This window comes from Cynara cardunculus (genome assembly GCF_001531365.2).
Source record: "Cynara cardunculus var. scolymus isolate 2C chromosome LG 12, CcrdV1, whole genome shotgun sequence".
NCBI classification, from domain to species: domain Eukaryota; kingdom Viridiplantae; phylum Streptophyta; class Magnoliopsida; order Asterales; family Asteraceae; genus Cynara; species Cynara cardunculus.
In genome coordinates, this window is record NC_037539.1 from 6,077,569 (window position 1) to 6,093,944 (window position 16,376).

The 16,376-nt window shown below is 35.8% G+C and overlaps 2 protein-coding genes, 1 non-coding gene and 1 pseudogene across 6 annotated transcripts; all 4 read left to right on the top strand.

Annotated features, from left to right (window-relative positions):
* The first annotated feature begins 1,239 nt into the window (after positions 1–1,239).
* Positions 1,240–6,632, top strand: LOC112522923 (pentatricopeptide repeat-containing protein At1g61870, mitochondrial-like). 4 transcript variants are annotated; one of them, XM_025132266.1, is made up of 5 exons: positions 1,799–2,499; positions 3,016–3,090; positions 4,063–4,495; positions 5,349–5,691; positions 6,281–6,632. In XM_025132266.1, exons 1-5 carry the CDS (start codon positions 2,487–2,489, stop codon positions 6,524–6,526), a joined length of 1,110 nt encoding a protein of 369 aa, XP_024988034.1. In that variant the 5' UTR covers positions 1,799–2,486; the 3' UTR covers positions 6,527–6,632. The 4 variants fall into 4 exon arrangements, 3 of the variants coding, with proteins under 3 accessions (XP_024988033.1, XP_024988034.1, XP_024988035.1); XR_003070223.1 differs by lacking the exons at positions 5,349–5,691; positions 6,281–6,632 and having other exon boundaries at positions 1,240–2,499; positions 4,063–4,139; XM_025132267.1 differs by lacking the exons at positions 1,799–2,499; positions 3,016–3,090 and having other exon boundaries at positions 3,987–4,495.
* Positions 6,633–9,165: 2,533 nt separating this feature from the next.
* Positions 9,166–9,237, top strand: TRNAW-CCA. The gene has a single exon. It is a non-coding gene; the product is annotated as a tRNA-Trp (tRNA).
* Positions 9,238–10,709: 1,472 nt separating this feature from the next.
* LOC112522925 (feruloyl CoA ortho-hydroxylase 2-like) lies at positions 10,710–13,370 on the top strand. Its single transcript, XM_025132269.1, has 3 exons — positions 10,710–11,221; positions 11,884–12,211; positions 13,061–13,370. The coding sequence occupies exons 1-3, from the start codon at positions 10,719–10,721 to the stop codon at positions 13,301–13,303; spliced, it is 1,074 nt and encodes a 357-aa protein (XP_024988037.1). The 5' UTR covers positions 10,710–10,718; the 3' UTR covers positions 13,304–13,370.
* A 2,702-nt stretch (positions 13,371–16,072) lies between these two features.
* LOC112522822 overlaps positions 16,073–16,376 on the top strand; it is a 2,887-nt pseudogene continuing 2,583 nt past the window's right edge.

Below are 16,376 nucleotides of genomic sequence, written 5' to 3' on the forward strand. Positions count from 1 at the left end.
TAATATAATAATTATATTTTTTATAACTAATCAAAATATTTAATTAAATTTTTTAGAAGGAAATTTTTTAATTAAAATTAGTTACCTAGTAATAGTACTATCAATTACCTAATATACATCGTATTTTAAATATGTTTGTGAATCAAAGTGTATCATATTGATAACGTTCACAATATTTCACGTGTATCACAATGCATTCTCTTTGTTTTATGAAATGTATCATAGTGTGCATTTTCGTTATTTTCATTGTTTTACAAATGATATCACATTGTGCATCTTGTATGTATATATGTGTATCACAGTGAATATCATTTGTTCACATAAGGTTCATTGGAATAAAGTTCGTCAAATAAGATTTGTCGGAGAGAGAAAAGAGGAAAAACAAGAGAGGATATTTATAAATTCTTAAAAATGTCCTTAATTAATATTTTAAGTTAAAATTACCAAAATTATTAATTTCTTAATTTAACCTTTGATTTGTAGTTTGGATTGAATCTCACGGTTACCACAAACAAAACAATTTTCATTTGATTGAATCTCAATCTTTGTACAGATTATATGTGTGTTATGAAGTACGATGACTGAAGCAGGGGAAGTTGTCGGTAGAAGATGGAAAAATGTGTTTTTTGTTTTATTTATAGATTAAAGTTCAATTTTGGTCCATAACATTTGCAATTCTCAACGGGCACTAAACTTCGAGAACACAGATTTGGTCCCTCATGTCTGTCAAGTCCCAACGGTTTTGGTTTCTCTGTCTAACGGTCATTAATTTTTCATTAAGTCCAGTTAAATAAGGAGCATTTTAGCTTACAATTTACATTTAAAATCGATATGTTTTTCTTATTTTAATATTTTCACAACAGTAAAAATGACTAAACACCATTCATTTAGTGGGACTCAATGGAGAAAGTTAACGACCGTTATACAGATGGACCAAAACCGTCGAGAATTGACAAATATGAGGAACCAAACTGAGTTGTTGAAGTTTATGGACGATATCCGTTGAAAATTGCAAAAGTTACAGGCCGAAATTGAACTTTACTCTTAACCGAACATCTTAACGGAAGTTAGTGTTAGGATTCCAATTCATAACGAAAATGAAACCACATATACTTTATACAATGAATATAACAAATCTAGAGGGGCTGAATCTGTAATATTTATATAACCACATATTTCAAAACCCTAATTCCTGATATTAAACCTCCATATTTGGCTCAGCTTGTTGGTTCTGATCATCAATGGCTTCCATCGTCAAGCTTCGTTTGCTGAACACTTGTACTTGTCGACGGTTCACTTTATTTCGTCAATTCCAAGCTCGGTATTTCTCGTCAATCCTAACCCCTGATTCCACCACTCCTCTCACCAGCAAAGAGAAATCACGCGCCGCTCTTTCTCTCCTTAAAACGGAGAAGAACCCAGAACGCATCATCGAAATCTGCCGAGCAGCTTCACTCACACCGGAATCACATCTTGATCGCATAGCATTTTCAATTGCAATTTCAAAGCTTGCTGATTTGAAATACTTTGAGGGTATCCGTGATTTCATAGAAGAGTTGCTTAAAACTCGACCGGATTTGAACAACGAGAAGTTCATTGCTCACGCGATTGTTTATTACGGTCAAGCTGGGTTGTTGGATAATGCCTTTCAACTGTTCGATAAAATGCCTCACTTGGGTGTTGCTCAAAATGCCAAATCTTTAAATGCTTTGTTGTTTTCTTGCATGTTAGCTAAGAAATACGATGAGTTGGAGCGTGTTTATCTTGAGTTTCCAGAAAAATACGGAGTGACACCAAACGTTGATACTTATAATACTGTGATCAAGTCCTTTTGTGAGTCGGGTTCTTCGAGCTCATGTTATTCAGTGATTGATGAGATGGTTAGGAAGAAATGGAAGCCTAATGCAACTACATTTGGTATTTTAATTTCTGGGTTTTATAAGGAGGAGAAGCTTGATGAGGTTGGGAAGGTGCTGGAGATGATGAAGAAGCTAGAAGTGCCTATAGGGATTGGAACATATAACACTAGGATTCAAAGTCTGTGTAAGCTTAAGAAAACTATGGAAGCAAAAGAGTTGCTTGATGGGCTTATGTTAACTGGGATGAAACCAAATTCGGCTTCTTATTGTCATTTGATTCATGGGTTTTGCAAGGAAGGGAAGTTGGATGAAGCCAAGAACTTGTTTAACAAGATGATCAGTAGTGGCTTTAAACCGGACAGTGATTGCTATTTTACATTAGTCAATTATGCATGCAAAGCTCGTGATTTTGAAGCAGCGTTGATGTTTTGCAAGCAAAGTATGAAGAAAGATTGGGTTCCCAATTTTTCGACTATGAAGTTGCTTGTTGAAGGGCTTGGCAACAGTTTGAGGGTTCATGAAGCAAATGAGCTCGTGCAGCAGATGAAGGAGAGGTTCCCGAAAAATGCCCATATGTGGAATGAAGTAAAAGAGAATTTACTCAAAGGAGAGGATGCTTGACATAGTATGCTGATGCCAGGTGAAAGTTTGAAGGAGAACCATAAATATTTTGAGAACCTAGACCGTCGATTGCGTTAATTATTCATGATGAATAATCCTAAAATATTCATGAATATTACCATTCATCATGATTACATATATCCATTATGAGTAATTCATGAATAGTTGGTTCCCGAGTTCTCAGCTTTTTTTGAACCTGCCCTGCTGATGCAATTCGCTTCGTGTTTGCGGTGCTGATAAACTGTATGAAATTGACATAATTGGGGATGGAGCTGCTTCCTTCAATTGAATTTGGTTCAAATTAAGTTGCTTTTTGGTGTCCAACTATTTATTTATTTTCTTAGCCATTTTAGACACAATCTTTAAAGATCAATGTCCCCTTCTTCAGTTGTAGGAGCTCAAAGCCTTAACTAGTAGCATTTTATAAGGGCATTAATGATTGATTGTATTTTGGAAGGTTTTAGGGTTTTAATCTATGATGGGTAGTTTAGTAATTTACCAATCTTGTCTTATATGCAACTTTTGTTCCACCTAGGTTCTGTCTTGCCTTCATATGCTTCAGTCTTGGATCTCTTGGATGCATTTCGGAGGTCTCTTCTATTTTCTTGTGGTATGATACTCTACTTGTTTGCAAATTCTTATTGAAATGTGTTTCATTCGCTCATGGATTCACACATCTACATGCTATGAGAACCATGATTCGTATCTTGATTTAAGGGACCGTGCTCATGTGATGAATCTTCTAAAGTTTTAAACCTGAAACATCTAACAATTCCCTCATTTATCTCTCCTACCAAATGAAGCACTCAGAAGATAGAATATTTGAGAGCACGGGTGCATTTGGTACATAGATAGGACTGGATGAGACTACACTGGTGAGAGTGAGGTAGGCGACTGAAAAAATTGTGAAAGGTTTTAAAGTTTTAATTTGACATGGGTAGTTTAGTAATTTACCCATCTTGTGAGCTTGTCCCATTTCCTTGAATTTTGTTCCATTTATTTTGGTGGACAGTCCTCGGTCTAAATGTCAAACCAACGTGGGACAACAAGTTCTTGTTCTATTATGTCCTGTGTACCAAATGCATCTCAAAGGTTTTAAATAGGGAAATTCAGAAGTAGAGGTCATCCTGATTCAAGAGATGGAATATAAAGGAAACATGCCACCATATGGACAGTTGACTTCTAGGTTTTGACTTTTATCTTGAATCACTCTTGTTGGAGCACTAGAACATAGTTGGTAAGAGTATCTCCAATCCAATCCCATTTTTTACACCATTTTACTTCATCCCAATATTGTAAAGCTGTTTGTGTGGATGATTTAAGAAATATTATAATTGCCAACTTATGAAGCCAAGACCATGCCTTAAACAAATATATCATTAATGAATTGCAACATGATGAATAGAATGACATAATAAGATTAAATAAATCATGATTTAGAAGACTATTTATTGGCATCCTTGAGATACTTAGACAAGATACATTGAGTAAAACAACACTTACAGTCCTCAAATGACTACAATATTCACTAATGAATACTCACTGTTCAACTTTGTTGTGAATGATGGCAATGGTGTCAAAGGTCTAGTGGATTCAGGTCTCACAGAAGTACCGGCTCGGTACATCCAACCACTCGACCAACGAATCAACAAGCAAGATGCAGCCGTGGCACTTCAAAACATGACCGTTGATCTATCTGAGCTCGATGGTCCTAACCATGAGCAAGTGGTCAAGACCATTGCTCATGCTGCTGAAACTCTAGGGTTCTTTCAGGTGGTGAACCATGGTGTGTCCTTAGAGCTCATGGAGTCGCTTAAAGTTGCAGCCCACCGGTTTTTTAGCCAACCGGCTGAAAAGAAGGCGGTTTATCTCAAGGGGGTGAGCCCGAGTCCGATTGTCAAGTATGGTACTAGCTTTGTTCCTGAGAAAGAGAAGGCTTTGGAATGGAAGGACTATGTAAGCATGGTTTACACTAATGATGCCAATGCTCTTGAGTTTTGGCCTAATGAATGCAAGTAAGAATCCGGAAACTAGTCGTAGATTAGCTATATTTTCGCCTGTTTGCTATTAGGGTTTTCTTGGAAACTAACCCCTCTCTCTCTCTCTCTCTCTGCCGGGACAGAGGGAACATTCACTACAACAAAATTGGGTCTATTGGACGTCAAAAATATCTAAGGGGCTGTATGGATTGAGAAGGTTTTTGTTTGGGAGGGGTTTTTCATGGATGAAAGTAGTTTGGGAGAGGCATGTTTGATTAAAACTTGGCTTTCTGCATAAAGCTGCCCTCTAGAAGCTTACTGAATAAGCCTCTTTCTATATCATTAAGCTACTACCAAACATTCACGTATGGGTTACCGAATAAACTATGAGTCCCATTAAGCTCATTATAAACAGGCCCTAAACGTCATAATAGACTGCTCTATAAGACTTAATTTGTAGGATCAAACAAAATGACGCCTATCTAAAGGTGTTGTAATATGTTTTAAAACGTTTTTGGGCCCCATACCAAGTTTTTTAGGACACTTTTATAATAAAAACATCGTATTGGATATTTTACATGACACTATAAAAAAAGTGTATAAAAAAAAGTGTATAAAAAAAAGTGTCCTACGAGAAGATGTATAGGACACTTCTCAAAAGTGTCTAGTAAAATAGCTAATATGATGCTTTTGTATTAGAAGTGTACTAAAAAAACTTATACAAAAGCCTCCTATAAACTTATTACACCATCTTTAGATAAGATGTTTTATTGTTTGAATCAAGGGTAGGTTAGATGAAGGTCATTGAGCTAAAATTGTAAAAGGGTCATGCTTTTAATTGAAAAATCACTTAAGGTCATTTATCCAAATAACCCTCGTAATTCTGTAGGGAAGTGGCTCTCGAGTACATAAAGATGTCAACGGAAATGGTGAAAAGGCTATTACGAGCACTCATCGGTAACCTAGAAGTAAAACTAGATGAGTCAACACTCGATGCCCTTGTAGGTTTAAGGATGGTGAACATGAACTTCTACCCGACGTGTCCAAACCCCGAGCTGACCGTTGGTGTGGGGAGGCACTCTGATATGGGCACGCTAACCGTCCTTTTACAAGATGGCATCGGTGGATTATACGTGAAAAAAGGCGAAGCCTCGTCATCGGCAAACGAAGAATGGATCGAGATTCCACCCGTCCATGGTGCTTTGGTCATCAACGTTGGTGATGCACTACAGGTTTGTACTTTATGCTATGTATAATTACACAGAAAGAAACAACTGCTCTACTCTTTAGGACAAATGACACATCTGTGTGCATCCTACCTTTAGATCCTAGGTTCGATATTGCTGTCCTTTGTTTGCATATGTGAACCTATATGAATAATCTTTAACTTTGTTTTACATATGCATCTTCAAATAGATTCTTGAGTAAATTAGTTTTTCATCCTGTGGTTGAGAAATTGCGGGTTTTATCGCTATGATTTGTAATTTATGATTTACAACTTATTGTTGTTTCCATCTCTATGGTTACAATCCTTTACTGTTTTGGTCCCTTGTACTTAAATGTAGGAATTTAGTCTAGGGACGAAAATATCAATAAATTGTAAACCATAGGGGTGAAAATCATAATTTCTAAACCACAAGGATGAAAATGGAAGTTGTTAACAAACCACAAGGACGAAAATCGTAAATTTCTCTTCTTTTTCTCTATCTCTTCGATGAATCACATATGAACCTTTTATTAACCTTTCCTTATCTTTTCATGATATTTATTCTTCTCACAATCATTGGCCTTATCTTTGATTTTTGATGTTTATATGCTAAGATTTTAAGCAACGGGAGGTACAAGAGTGCGGAACATAGAGTGCGAACCACAAGTGTCGAGTCAAGAGTGTCGGTTCCAATATTCAACGCCCCATTGCCGGTGGCGAAAATTGGACCATTGCCCGAGTTGGTGGCTCGTGACGGTGTTGCTCGATATCGAGAACTCGTATTTGAAGATTACATGAACAACTTTTTCGGGAAATCTCACGAAGGAAAGAAATCGCTCGATTTTGCATCTATTTTGTAATATTAATACCAGTTCCCTGTGAAGCTTTATCCCTCCATTGAATCAAATGGTGTTTCTTGTGTGTAATAAAAGACTTGTGATGATGAAATCGAATTGTTAAGTTTCTGAAAATGAAAATTTTATATTTTATATTTTAATGTTTTAGTTATTGTTTTTTGTTTAATTCTTAACTGAACAAACGAATGAACACAAACACAAAATGTTGCGTTTGTTATGTAGAAAAAAGCCCAAACACGGCCTAAAAGAGCCCGAACCAAGTGACCCTAAAGGCCGGTCTGGGCCAGACCTCAAAGTTCGACAAGGTCGAAATTTTGGGGCAGACCCGACCTACATAAGCTTGGAAAAGCACGGTTCAGCACGAAAAGCCCGGCCTGAAAAAGCCCGATTGAGCTATTCTTTAACCCGAAAGCCCAAGCTGACCTAAGAAAGTTCGAACCTTTTTTTCTCACTGAAAACGGACTTGAAAGGCCCGGGCTCAACAAAAAATAGGTGGAACACAAATCTGATAGATGCGACAAGATTGTTAAATTACCAAACCAGTCATCAAATTAAAGCTCTAAAATCTTTCTTAATTCTTTCACCCGTTTACCTCATTCTTGTCTGTCTTGACTTATCTCGTCCACGCACCAAACGCACCTAAATGAACAATTTTTCTTCATATCCATTTCTTAAGAAAATAAGCTTCTTCGTGATTTGTCCATGGACTTTATGAAACGAAAACGTTCATAAACGCAAACGAATGAATAAAACCATTGTTAATTTCCGTTCGTTTAACTAACAAATGAAAACTATTACTCGTATTCCTTTATTAAAATAATCGAAGGTCAACAGTCTTCCTACGTAATTGTTTAAAAACGGTTTGCTGAACATTTGATCCGTTTACACCCCTAGTTTTATTAAATATTTAAAAAATAGAAATCATATTTTTGTTAAAATGTATCAAATATTTTAATAATATAATAAATGTTGTAAATTCAAACAGAAAAACTGTTAGAGTGAAATATAATTTCTTTTTTAAGATTTTGAATTTTGGATCTGTATTTTGAATAAATTTTGAAGAATCTATTGGAGGAACTCTTACATTACATTATATTATATTACATTACGTTTCTTTTTAGACACATTTTCAAGCTGATTCTCAAAGGGCAAATTGCATGAAAAAGTAATGTATTTTAACTTTAACTTGATTTCTATTTCGGGTAACGTACTTTCAAATTTCTATTTTGATACCTAAGATGTAAAGTTTTAAACATTTAGTTACTCGGCTAACCGTTTGAAGCATTAACTCTTTCTTATAATAAATCACAATACATAAAACTAATTTCAGATTAAGATATCCATGTCAACAAATAATACTGAGTTAGATACTACATCATTCGTCATATCAATAGGTTACCCGGGTACTTAAATGTTTAAAACTTTACATCTTAGGTACCAAAATGGAAGTTTTATAACTACGTTACCCAAAATAAAAATCAAGTTAAAGTACATTATTTTTTCATGCAATTTGCCCCAAAACATTTGTATAAATAATAACTAGTTCACGAATTGGGACGAGGACATGACTAATTTAGTCAATTTTCCGAAAAGTAGTGTCACGGGTGATTCAGTTTGACCGGTTTCATATCGCAAAATATTCAATCTAGCGCCGGCCTATTTTTGGGCAATTAAGGCAACGACATATTACCGCTCTTTTTACCAAAAAAAAAAGAAAATCAAACCGTTATATTTTCAAAGTGTATTAAATACACATTACGACAATAAATGCCCCTATGTCTTTAGGATTATCTATCGACAGTATGATTTATGTTCGTTATTACAGATAAATAGTATGAAAGTCGAATGAACCTCGTTCTAGTTCTTATCTTAGGTAACGTATTTTTGTCTAAACATTTATATTGTTATCTAAAATTGTCACGTTTTAAATACGTACACACATTTCTTACTTATTGACTTGTAAATACAGAAAGGCGTCAAAGACCTTCCAGCCTAGTGGTAAAGGCTTGGGCATGGCATAGTCATGAACCCGAGTTCGAGCCCTGGGAGAGGAGTGTTGACGACATTTAAGTGAGGCCATGTTTAGCCTCCAAATTTGCCGGGGATTAGTCGGGCTTTGGCCCGGACACCCTTACAAAAAAAATATATAGAAAGGCTACTCGGGATTTTCTTCGTTGTACTTCAGGGTTTTTAGTATTAGTCGAGGTGCGTACAAGCTGACTCGGACTCTCATGGTTAAAAAAATAAAATGATATAGAAAATGACTTCATACAAAAGGCCAAGTTTTTCTCAAACATGTTCCTTGATATCTTTTCCATTACTAAACGCTTACCCGATAAGTACTTACCGTGTAATTTTCCTCACCGGATGAACATGAAAAGGGCCAAAAATCTTACCCGGTAAGAACGATGATAAGGATGGAGAGTCTTACCCGGTAAGTGATGGTGATGACTCTTACCCGAGTAAACGCTTACTAGGTAAATTGTTATATAGGATATGTTTTGATGTACTATAATCTTACCCAATAAAATAAATTATAGTGTTTGACTCCTTACGTTAAGCACTTACCAGGTAAGCATTTTGGTAAACGGCCCCTAAGTCATTTATGTATATATAGCATAAAACTCAATGGTACAACATGAGGATCCGTGGCGCAATGGTAGCGCGTCTGACTCCAGATCAGAAGGTTGCGTGTTCGATTCACGTCGGGTTCAATCCCTTAAACAAGGAATCCTTTCAATTTTTAAATTTTTTAACGAATTTTTTGTTGAATTGCTTAAAAATTCTAGCTTTTGATGTTAAATCCTTCTCCTTTTTCCAAAAAAAAAATTCGACTGTTCACTTGTTTTTCCATTTTCAATCGCCATTTTTGAGATCACTGATTTGCGTTCTGAATTTGTTCGAAACGGGATCGGATTTGAACAACTAAAAGCTCATTGCTATGGCGGTTGTTCGATAATGTCTGCCAAGGGTTTGATGAAATGCCTGAACTGGGTTTTGCTCTACATGCTGAAATCTTTAGATGCCTTGTTGTTTTCTTGTGGACAATGAAATGGGTTGTTGGTTGATGTCTGCCAAGTGTTTGATAAAATGCCTGAACTAGGTTTTGTTGAATATGCTGAAATCTTTAGATGCTTTCTTATTTTCTTGTGTACAGCTACACAATGGATGAAGGGCTATACAATAGGGCTACCCGATGGATGGAATGAAATACATATATAGGGCTACGCAATGGATGAAAGGTAACGTAGATGTAGTACCCAGCATTTTACTTTTTTTTTTTGGCTCACAAAATAGTCAAGAAACCGCAAGTCAATCCTCAAAACACTTTTTATTGCGGTGCCACAAGCGGCGGGTTTCTCTTGTTTTTTGTGCGTAAAAACATGTTCTTGTGGTGCAGTGTCTCAGTTGATGTATGCGGTAGGTCCACTTTTCATCTGGGTGCGTCATAAGATGTAAAAAACCGTAAGAAAAAGTGTTTTGGAGCGTTAACTTGAGGTTTTTTGGCTATTTTGTGAGAAAAAGTTTAAAGGTGGCTAAAAAGTAATACCTTTTCTTTACCCAAGTAGTTATTTATGATGAAAACCCATGGATGAAGGGCAATGTAGAAACAGGGCTACACAATGGATGAAGGGCTATGTAGACACACATCCAGAAGTTTTTTTTCACGTGGTGGTACAATTTGACTATAAAAAAATATCTATACTTTTTTTTTCCACAATATTAGTCTAGATTTATTGGTTGGTTCATTGTCCTTGCATAGAAAAGACCCATGTTGGAGTCCAGTCTACGTATATTTTGAAAAACACAAGAGGTATATAAAAAACACCAAAATTTAAGCTAAAAAACAACAAATTTGACATCTAGTGGGCTCAAACCTGGGAATTCTGTACAAAAGTGGGAACATTTACCATTTTAGCCATTAAAGTCTGGTGTTAACGTTTCATTTTCAAGAACTATATGATGACACTCAATAAAACAATACCGTGGCCCTCTTCAACAAACGTAATTTTTTTCCTCTTATGACGGAACCATGAAGTCATGTGGGTCCGCCCCTGGGGCTATATATAGTATGTGGATTTAATTAAATAAGATCATAAATTTAATAGATTATGCCTCAGAGAAGACTATTTATTGGCTTGATTGAGATGCTAAGGGCAAGATAGAAATTGGGAATCACATTTGCAGTTCTCAAATGGCTCCATCCTTCAATGATGAGAATTCATTGTTTAATTTCATAGTGAAAGAAGGGAATGGTATCAAAGGTCTAGTGGACTCGGGCCTTACAGAAGTTCCCGGTCTGTACATCCAGCCACCCGACAAGCGAATCAGCAAGCAAGATGAAGCTACGTCGCTTGAAAACATGACCATTGATCTATCAGAGCTTGATGGTCCTAACCATGACCAAGTGGTCCAAGCCATTGTCCATGCTGCTGAAACTCTCGGGTTCTTTCAGGTAGCGAACCATGGTGTGCCGTTGGAGCTCCTTGAGTCGCTTAAGGTTGCAGCCCACTCGTTTTTCGGCCAACCGGCCAAAAAGAAGGCTGTGTATCTCAAGGGGGTCAACCCTAGTCCCATGGTCGAGTATGGGACTAGCTTTGCCCCTGAGAAAGAGAAGTCTTTGGAGTGGAAAGACTATGTGAGCATGATGTACACCAATGATGCTGATGCTCTTGAGTTTTGGCCTAACGAATGCAAGTAAGGGCTTGTTTATTAGCAGCTTAATGAGACTCGAAGCTTATTCAGTTAGCTATATATGATTGTTTGGTAGTGGCTTAATAATATAGAAAGTAGCTTATTCAGTAAGCTTCTAGGGGGAGCTTTATACAGAAAGCCAAGTTTTTTTTTTCCAAACCTGTCCTGCTAATTAAAAAACACGTCCTTCCCTCTAGGAAAAAACCCTTCCAAACAAAAACATTTCCTATGTATACAGACGGATTAATGCACAGAGATAGTTTTATCCATACAGTACTCAATGAAAAATCAACAAACATCCCCTAGAATCCCATAGTAGTCATAGATTAGCTATTTTCTTGTTTGTTTGCAATTTTTATCTTGCTTGATCATCTTAGAGCATCACCAACAAATATGCTATATTTTTTTCTAAAACAGAGTATCAAAAATCAAAATCTATATAAAAGAATTACATCCAACTACACCAGCTACTCTATTAGTTGTATTATTAGAGCATTCACTGCATTTGATAAAATATTATTTCTCTCTCTTAAACTTTTAATTTCAATGCCTGGAAATTGACTGAAATAGCCAATCCCAACAACCAAATTCACTCTTTAGCCACTTTTCAGAGCATCTTCCCAAAATAGCCAGTATTTACGCAGATGTTTTACGCATTTTTGTAGGGAAGTGGTACTCGAGTACGTAAAAACATCAATGGAGATGGTGAAAAAGCTATTACAAGCACTCATTGGGAACCTAGGAGTAAAACAAGATGATCCAAGATTCAATAGTCTTGTAGGTTCAAGGGTGGTCAATATGAACTACTACCCAGCCTGCCTGAACCCCGAGCTAACCATCGGTGTGGGGTGCCACTCGGATCTCGGCATGCTAACGGTGCTTTTACAAGATGATATCGGTGGATTATATGTGAAAAAAGGCGAAAATGAAGAGTGGATTCAGATTCCGCCTGTCCATGGTGCCTTGGTCATCAACATTGGTGATTCGCTACAGGTTAAATTTCATGCCCACATAATTACTTGTACTATGTGTTATGTATAAGTGTACCATACAATCGCGGTCTCATGAGGAGGAGGGGTAGGCCTAGGAGGACGTAGTTAGCAAAGCGGTTAACAAAAGGGAAAACCGCCTGTATATATACATATCGTTCATCTGGACGATATGCATATATGCATACAAGTAATTTGTGAGCAATTTGTCTGGCATAATATGCACACGTGCATAAAAGCTAAGAAACAACTTCAATTACTTGTATGTACATGTTCAGACCATCCAGATGGATGGTTACCAAATGTTCCTCATTTTTTTGGAGTTATCGCCTGAACCTCCCTCCCCTCCTCTCTTTCTGTGTGTGTGTGTGTATATATATATTGTATAATATAGGGCCGGTTTAATAAGAAGGCTAAATATCATAAGAAGTTCAACAAAGATGGTTAAGGAAGGTTCATGTGTGAATTCATTGAAAAATTACAAAAAAAAAAATCTGTTTGAAAATTCGTTTTAGAACCGATGTTACAGATTATTGATATGGGTTCAGATATATAGCTTCAAATGGATTTTGCAATGATTCACATATGAACCTTCCCTTCTTACCTTCTAACGATATTTAACTTTCTTATTTAAATCTCCCACACATAATATATATATACACACATACACATATCTACACCCAGGTCGGGAATGGTTTACCCGGCCCGGTTTTAGAAACGTGAGGAATACTCGGCCCGGTTTTAGAAACATGAGTAATGCCCGTCCCTAAACGGAGCGGGTACCCACCAAGATCGGGAAAAAGCACCAATACTTTTGGTCTAAATTTTGGTGGTTGGGGTGTTTTTCTGTTAGATTTTCAGCAATGGGAGGTATAAAAGTGCAGAACACAGAGTACTAACCACGAGCGTCAAGTCACGAGTGTCGGTCCCGCTGTTCATATCCCCGCTGGCTGTGGCAAAAGTGGGACCCGCAGCTGAGCTGGTGGCTCGAGACGGGTTGGCTCGATATAAAGAAATCATATTTAGAGATTACATGAATAACTTCTTTGGTGAAGCTCATGTAGGAAAGAAGTCCCTTGATTTTGCCTCTATTTGATTGTTCTACACAGGTTCCCATCTATTTTAGGCTAATGTGGTTTCTTGTGTAATAAAAGGTTTGCAATTATGGTTGATTTCTTGTTTGGTATGTGTGTGTATATATATACATATATGTATGTATATATATATATATGTATGTATATATGTTGGAAAATTCAGTTGGAAAATTGTTTTTCGTTGTGAACTGGGCGACAAAGGAGAGTATGACATCTGTCCCCATTTGTTTCCGTTCATCATGAATAATGGACCCCATTCATAATGAACGTGATCTTTTACAGCATTCATGATGAATATCTTGTGAATGTCTTGAACACATGACATGTTCTCTTTTGTCACCTGGTTCACAATGGAACTTAAGTTTGTAATTTAACCTTAACTCTTATAGTGTGTGTGTGTATATATATATATGGGTGGGTTCAAATAAAAACCACTTAATTTGTAAAAACCGTGAAAACCTCATTCAACCAATCATAATTTTTCATTTTTTTCAATTTTTTTGTAATTATGAGAGGTTGATTAACCATTTTTATTGTGGAAGGTGTTAATCATGGATATTATTATCTTCATTATTTTAATTTTAGAGAAATACATGAAACAGTTTCATTAAAATTTCATTAATTAGTATATGAAACAATTTCATAACCACATATGAAACAACTTCATAAAAAAAAATATTATATGAAACAATTTCATAAGATTAACAATTTCATGAAAAAATTTCATAAGATTAACGACGGATGAGAGTAGTTTTTACGGTTTTTACAAATTGGAGTGGTTTTCATGTGATCGTTCCTTTATATATATATATATATATATGTGTGTGTGTGTGTGTGTGTGTGTGTGTGTGTTGGGGGGGGGGGGAGGGGTTTCAGGGAAACTCTCAAAAGGAAAATGAAAAACTGAGGAACATCCTAATAACCGTTTATTTATATGGTATGCACATGTGGTTACAAGTAATTGAAGAATTTTTCTTGATTTCTATGCACGTGTGCATGGACAAATTTCTTGTATGCACATATGCATACGGTAAAAATGAACGGTTATTAGGGGTGTTTCTCAATTTTTCATTTTATTTTACGGTTTTCCCTGGACACGACCGTATATATACATATTTTTATAGGGTTGTCTACCAATGAGAATAAGAGTTATGGTGAAAAGCATATATTCATTTATGCATATGCATTATAAAAATTTCTCAGAATATATTCACCAATGCATATTCTCTATGTATGCAAGTATATATAAATTGATGCATATACTCATCGAAATTCATTTTAAATTAATGCATACGTATCAATGGTTATACCTATTCTCACCATTCTGACCATAACTCTTGTTCGATCCCAAATCCACATACACTGCACGCACACACACACATATATAGATATAGATATATAGATATAGATATAGATGCAGATGTAGATAGAGGAGAACAAAAGAAATCTTTCATCAACCGTTAGGATCTAAAAAATAGATGTTATGGCTTGTCGAACTGCCGAGCCTAAACCTCCATATTCAAAGTACCGTGGTCTGTAGTTACACCCTCATTTATAGACTTGGGATCATGTGAGACAAGACTGTTTTCGTAAGATACATAAGACAAGATTTTTACACTGTGAAGATTCGGCTTTTTTTACCTTCACAACATTTTGTTGTGAACTTAAAGTGTAAAAATCGTGTCTCACGTGCCTCACAAAAACAACTCTGTCTCACGTGAACCTGACCCCTCAATTATATCCGCAATCGATGATTAATTGAGCTAGCTGATCTTTTATCGCAATACAATTATTCATACTATCGTTAATCTTTCCTTTAAAAAAGAACGGTATATAATTAAAATAAATTAATCCAATAAATAATTTTAAAAAAGTTAGTTTGTTACGCAACAACGTTCATCTTTTATCAGCTTTCCGAATTCTTCTCTCTGTCTCTCCCCCTTTCCTCTCTCATTTTCGACAAAAAATCCCCACTCGATTACCAAACGTCTCCCCGCAACTCAAATTTGAATTTCAAATTCCAAACCCGTTGATAAAAAAACGATCTTTTATGAGCATATTCATTATTTATGATTCAGACGTACAAATTTAGCTTTCAAAGAACGAATCTACGTGTTGATATGTAGTTTTCGACCCAAAAAGGGGTCTTATTACGCGAAAAAGATATATGATCATAACGATATCTACATACAAGATTTGGAAATCTTGAAACAAAATCAATCGGCAAAATGACACAAGAGGTGGCAAATGGCACAAATACAGGTCGGTATTTCTTTCTTCTTTTACCGTTTTTAAGATCAGTATATTGTCGTTAATAGAGATGGGCCAATTGGTTAGCCAACTGAGCCTTTAACCGGTCTCGGTCATGAAAAATACGTAATCGGTTAACCAATCGCGGTTATAACCGATTGCCAGATGAAAATCTATAACGGTTGACATAATTCGCCTTTTTTTTAATTCAACTTTTAACATTTTATTTATTATATAATAAATATATTAAACTATAGATTACATATAACGTATAATTTGGATGGTTACAAGAACTTTAGATCATAATATATATATATATATATATAGGGTGGTTCAAATACTAACTCATTTTTTTGTGTTAACTCTACTAACCAACATCAACCAATCATATTCTTTCTTTACTTTATGTTCAAATGTAACTTATAAATTGAATACAAGGGTCATTTTGTAATTTGACCTTTATGTAACTCCCCAATAATTATTTGGGAGTTACAAATCTTTTAAGATCCCTCTAATTGATCATGAGGTAATTCCGATGTTCACGGTGTTCATGGTGTTCATATCCATGTAATGTCCATGAACATTCACCGTGTTCATATAAATGTTCACCGTGTTCATGCGATGTTTTTACAAAAGTACCATCTGAACCGTTGTTCATAGGCATCTCAATTAATATATTAATTAAATGATTATTTTTATAGTCTCATTTAATAAGGATCATTTGATGAGAAAATGAACGATCAAGATCGGGTTAACATAGTTTGCATAATAGTTTTGGTTAGTATTTGAAGCAGCCCCTATATATATATATATATATATATATAT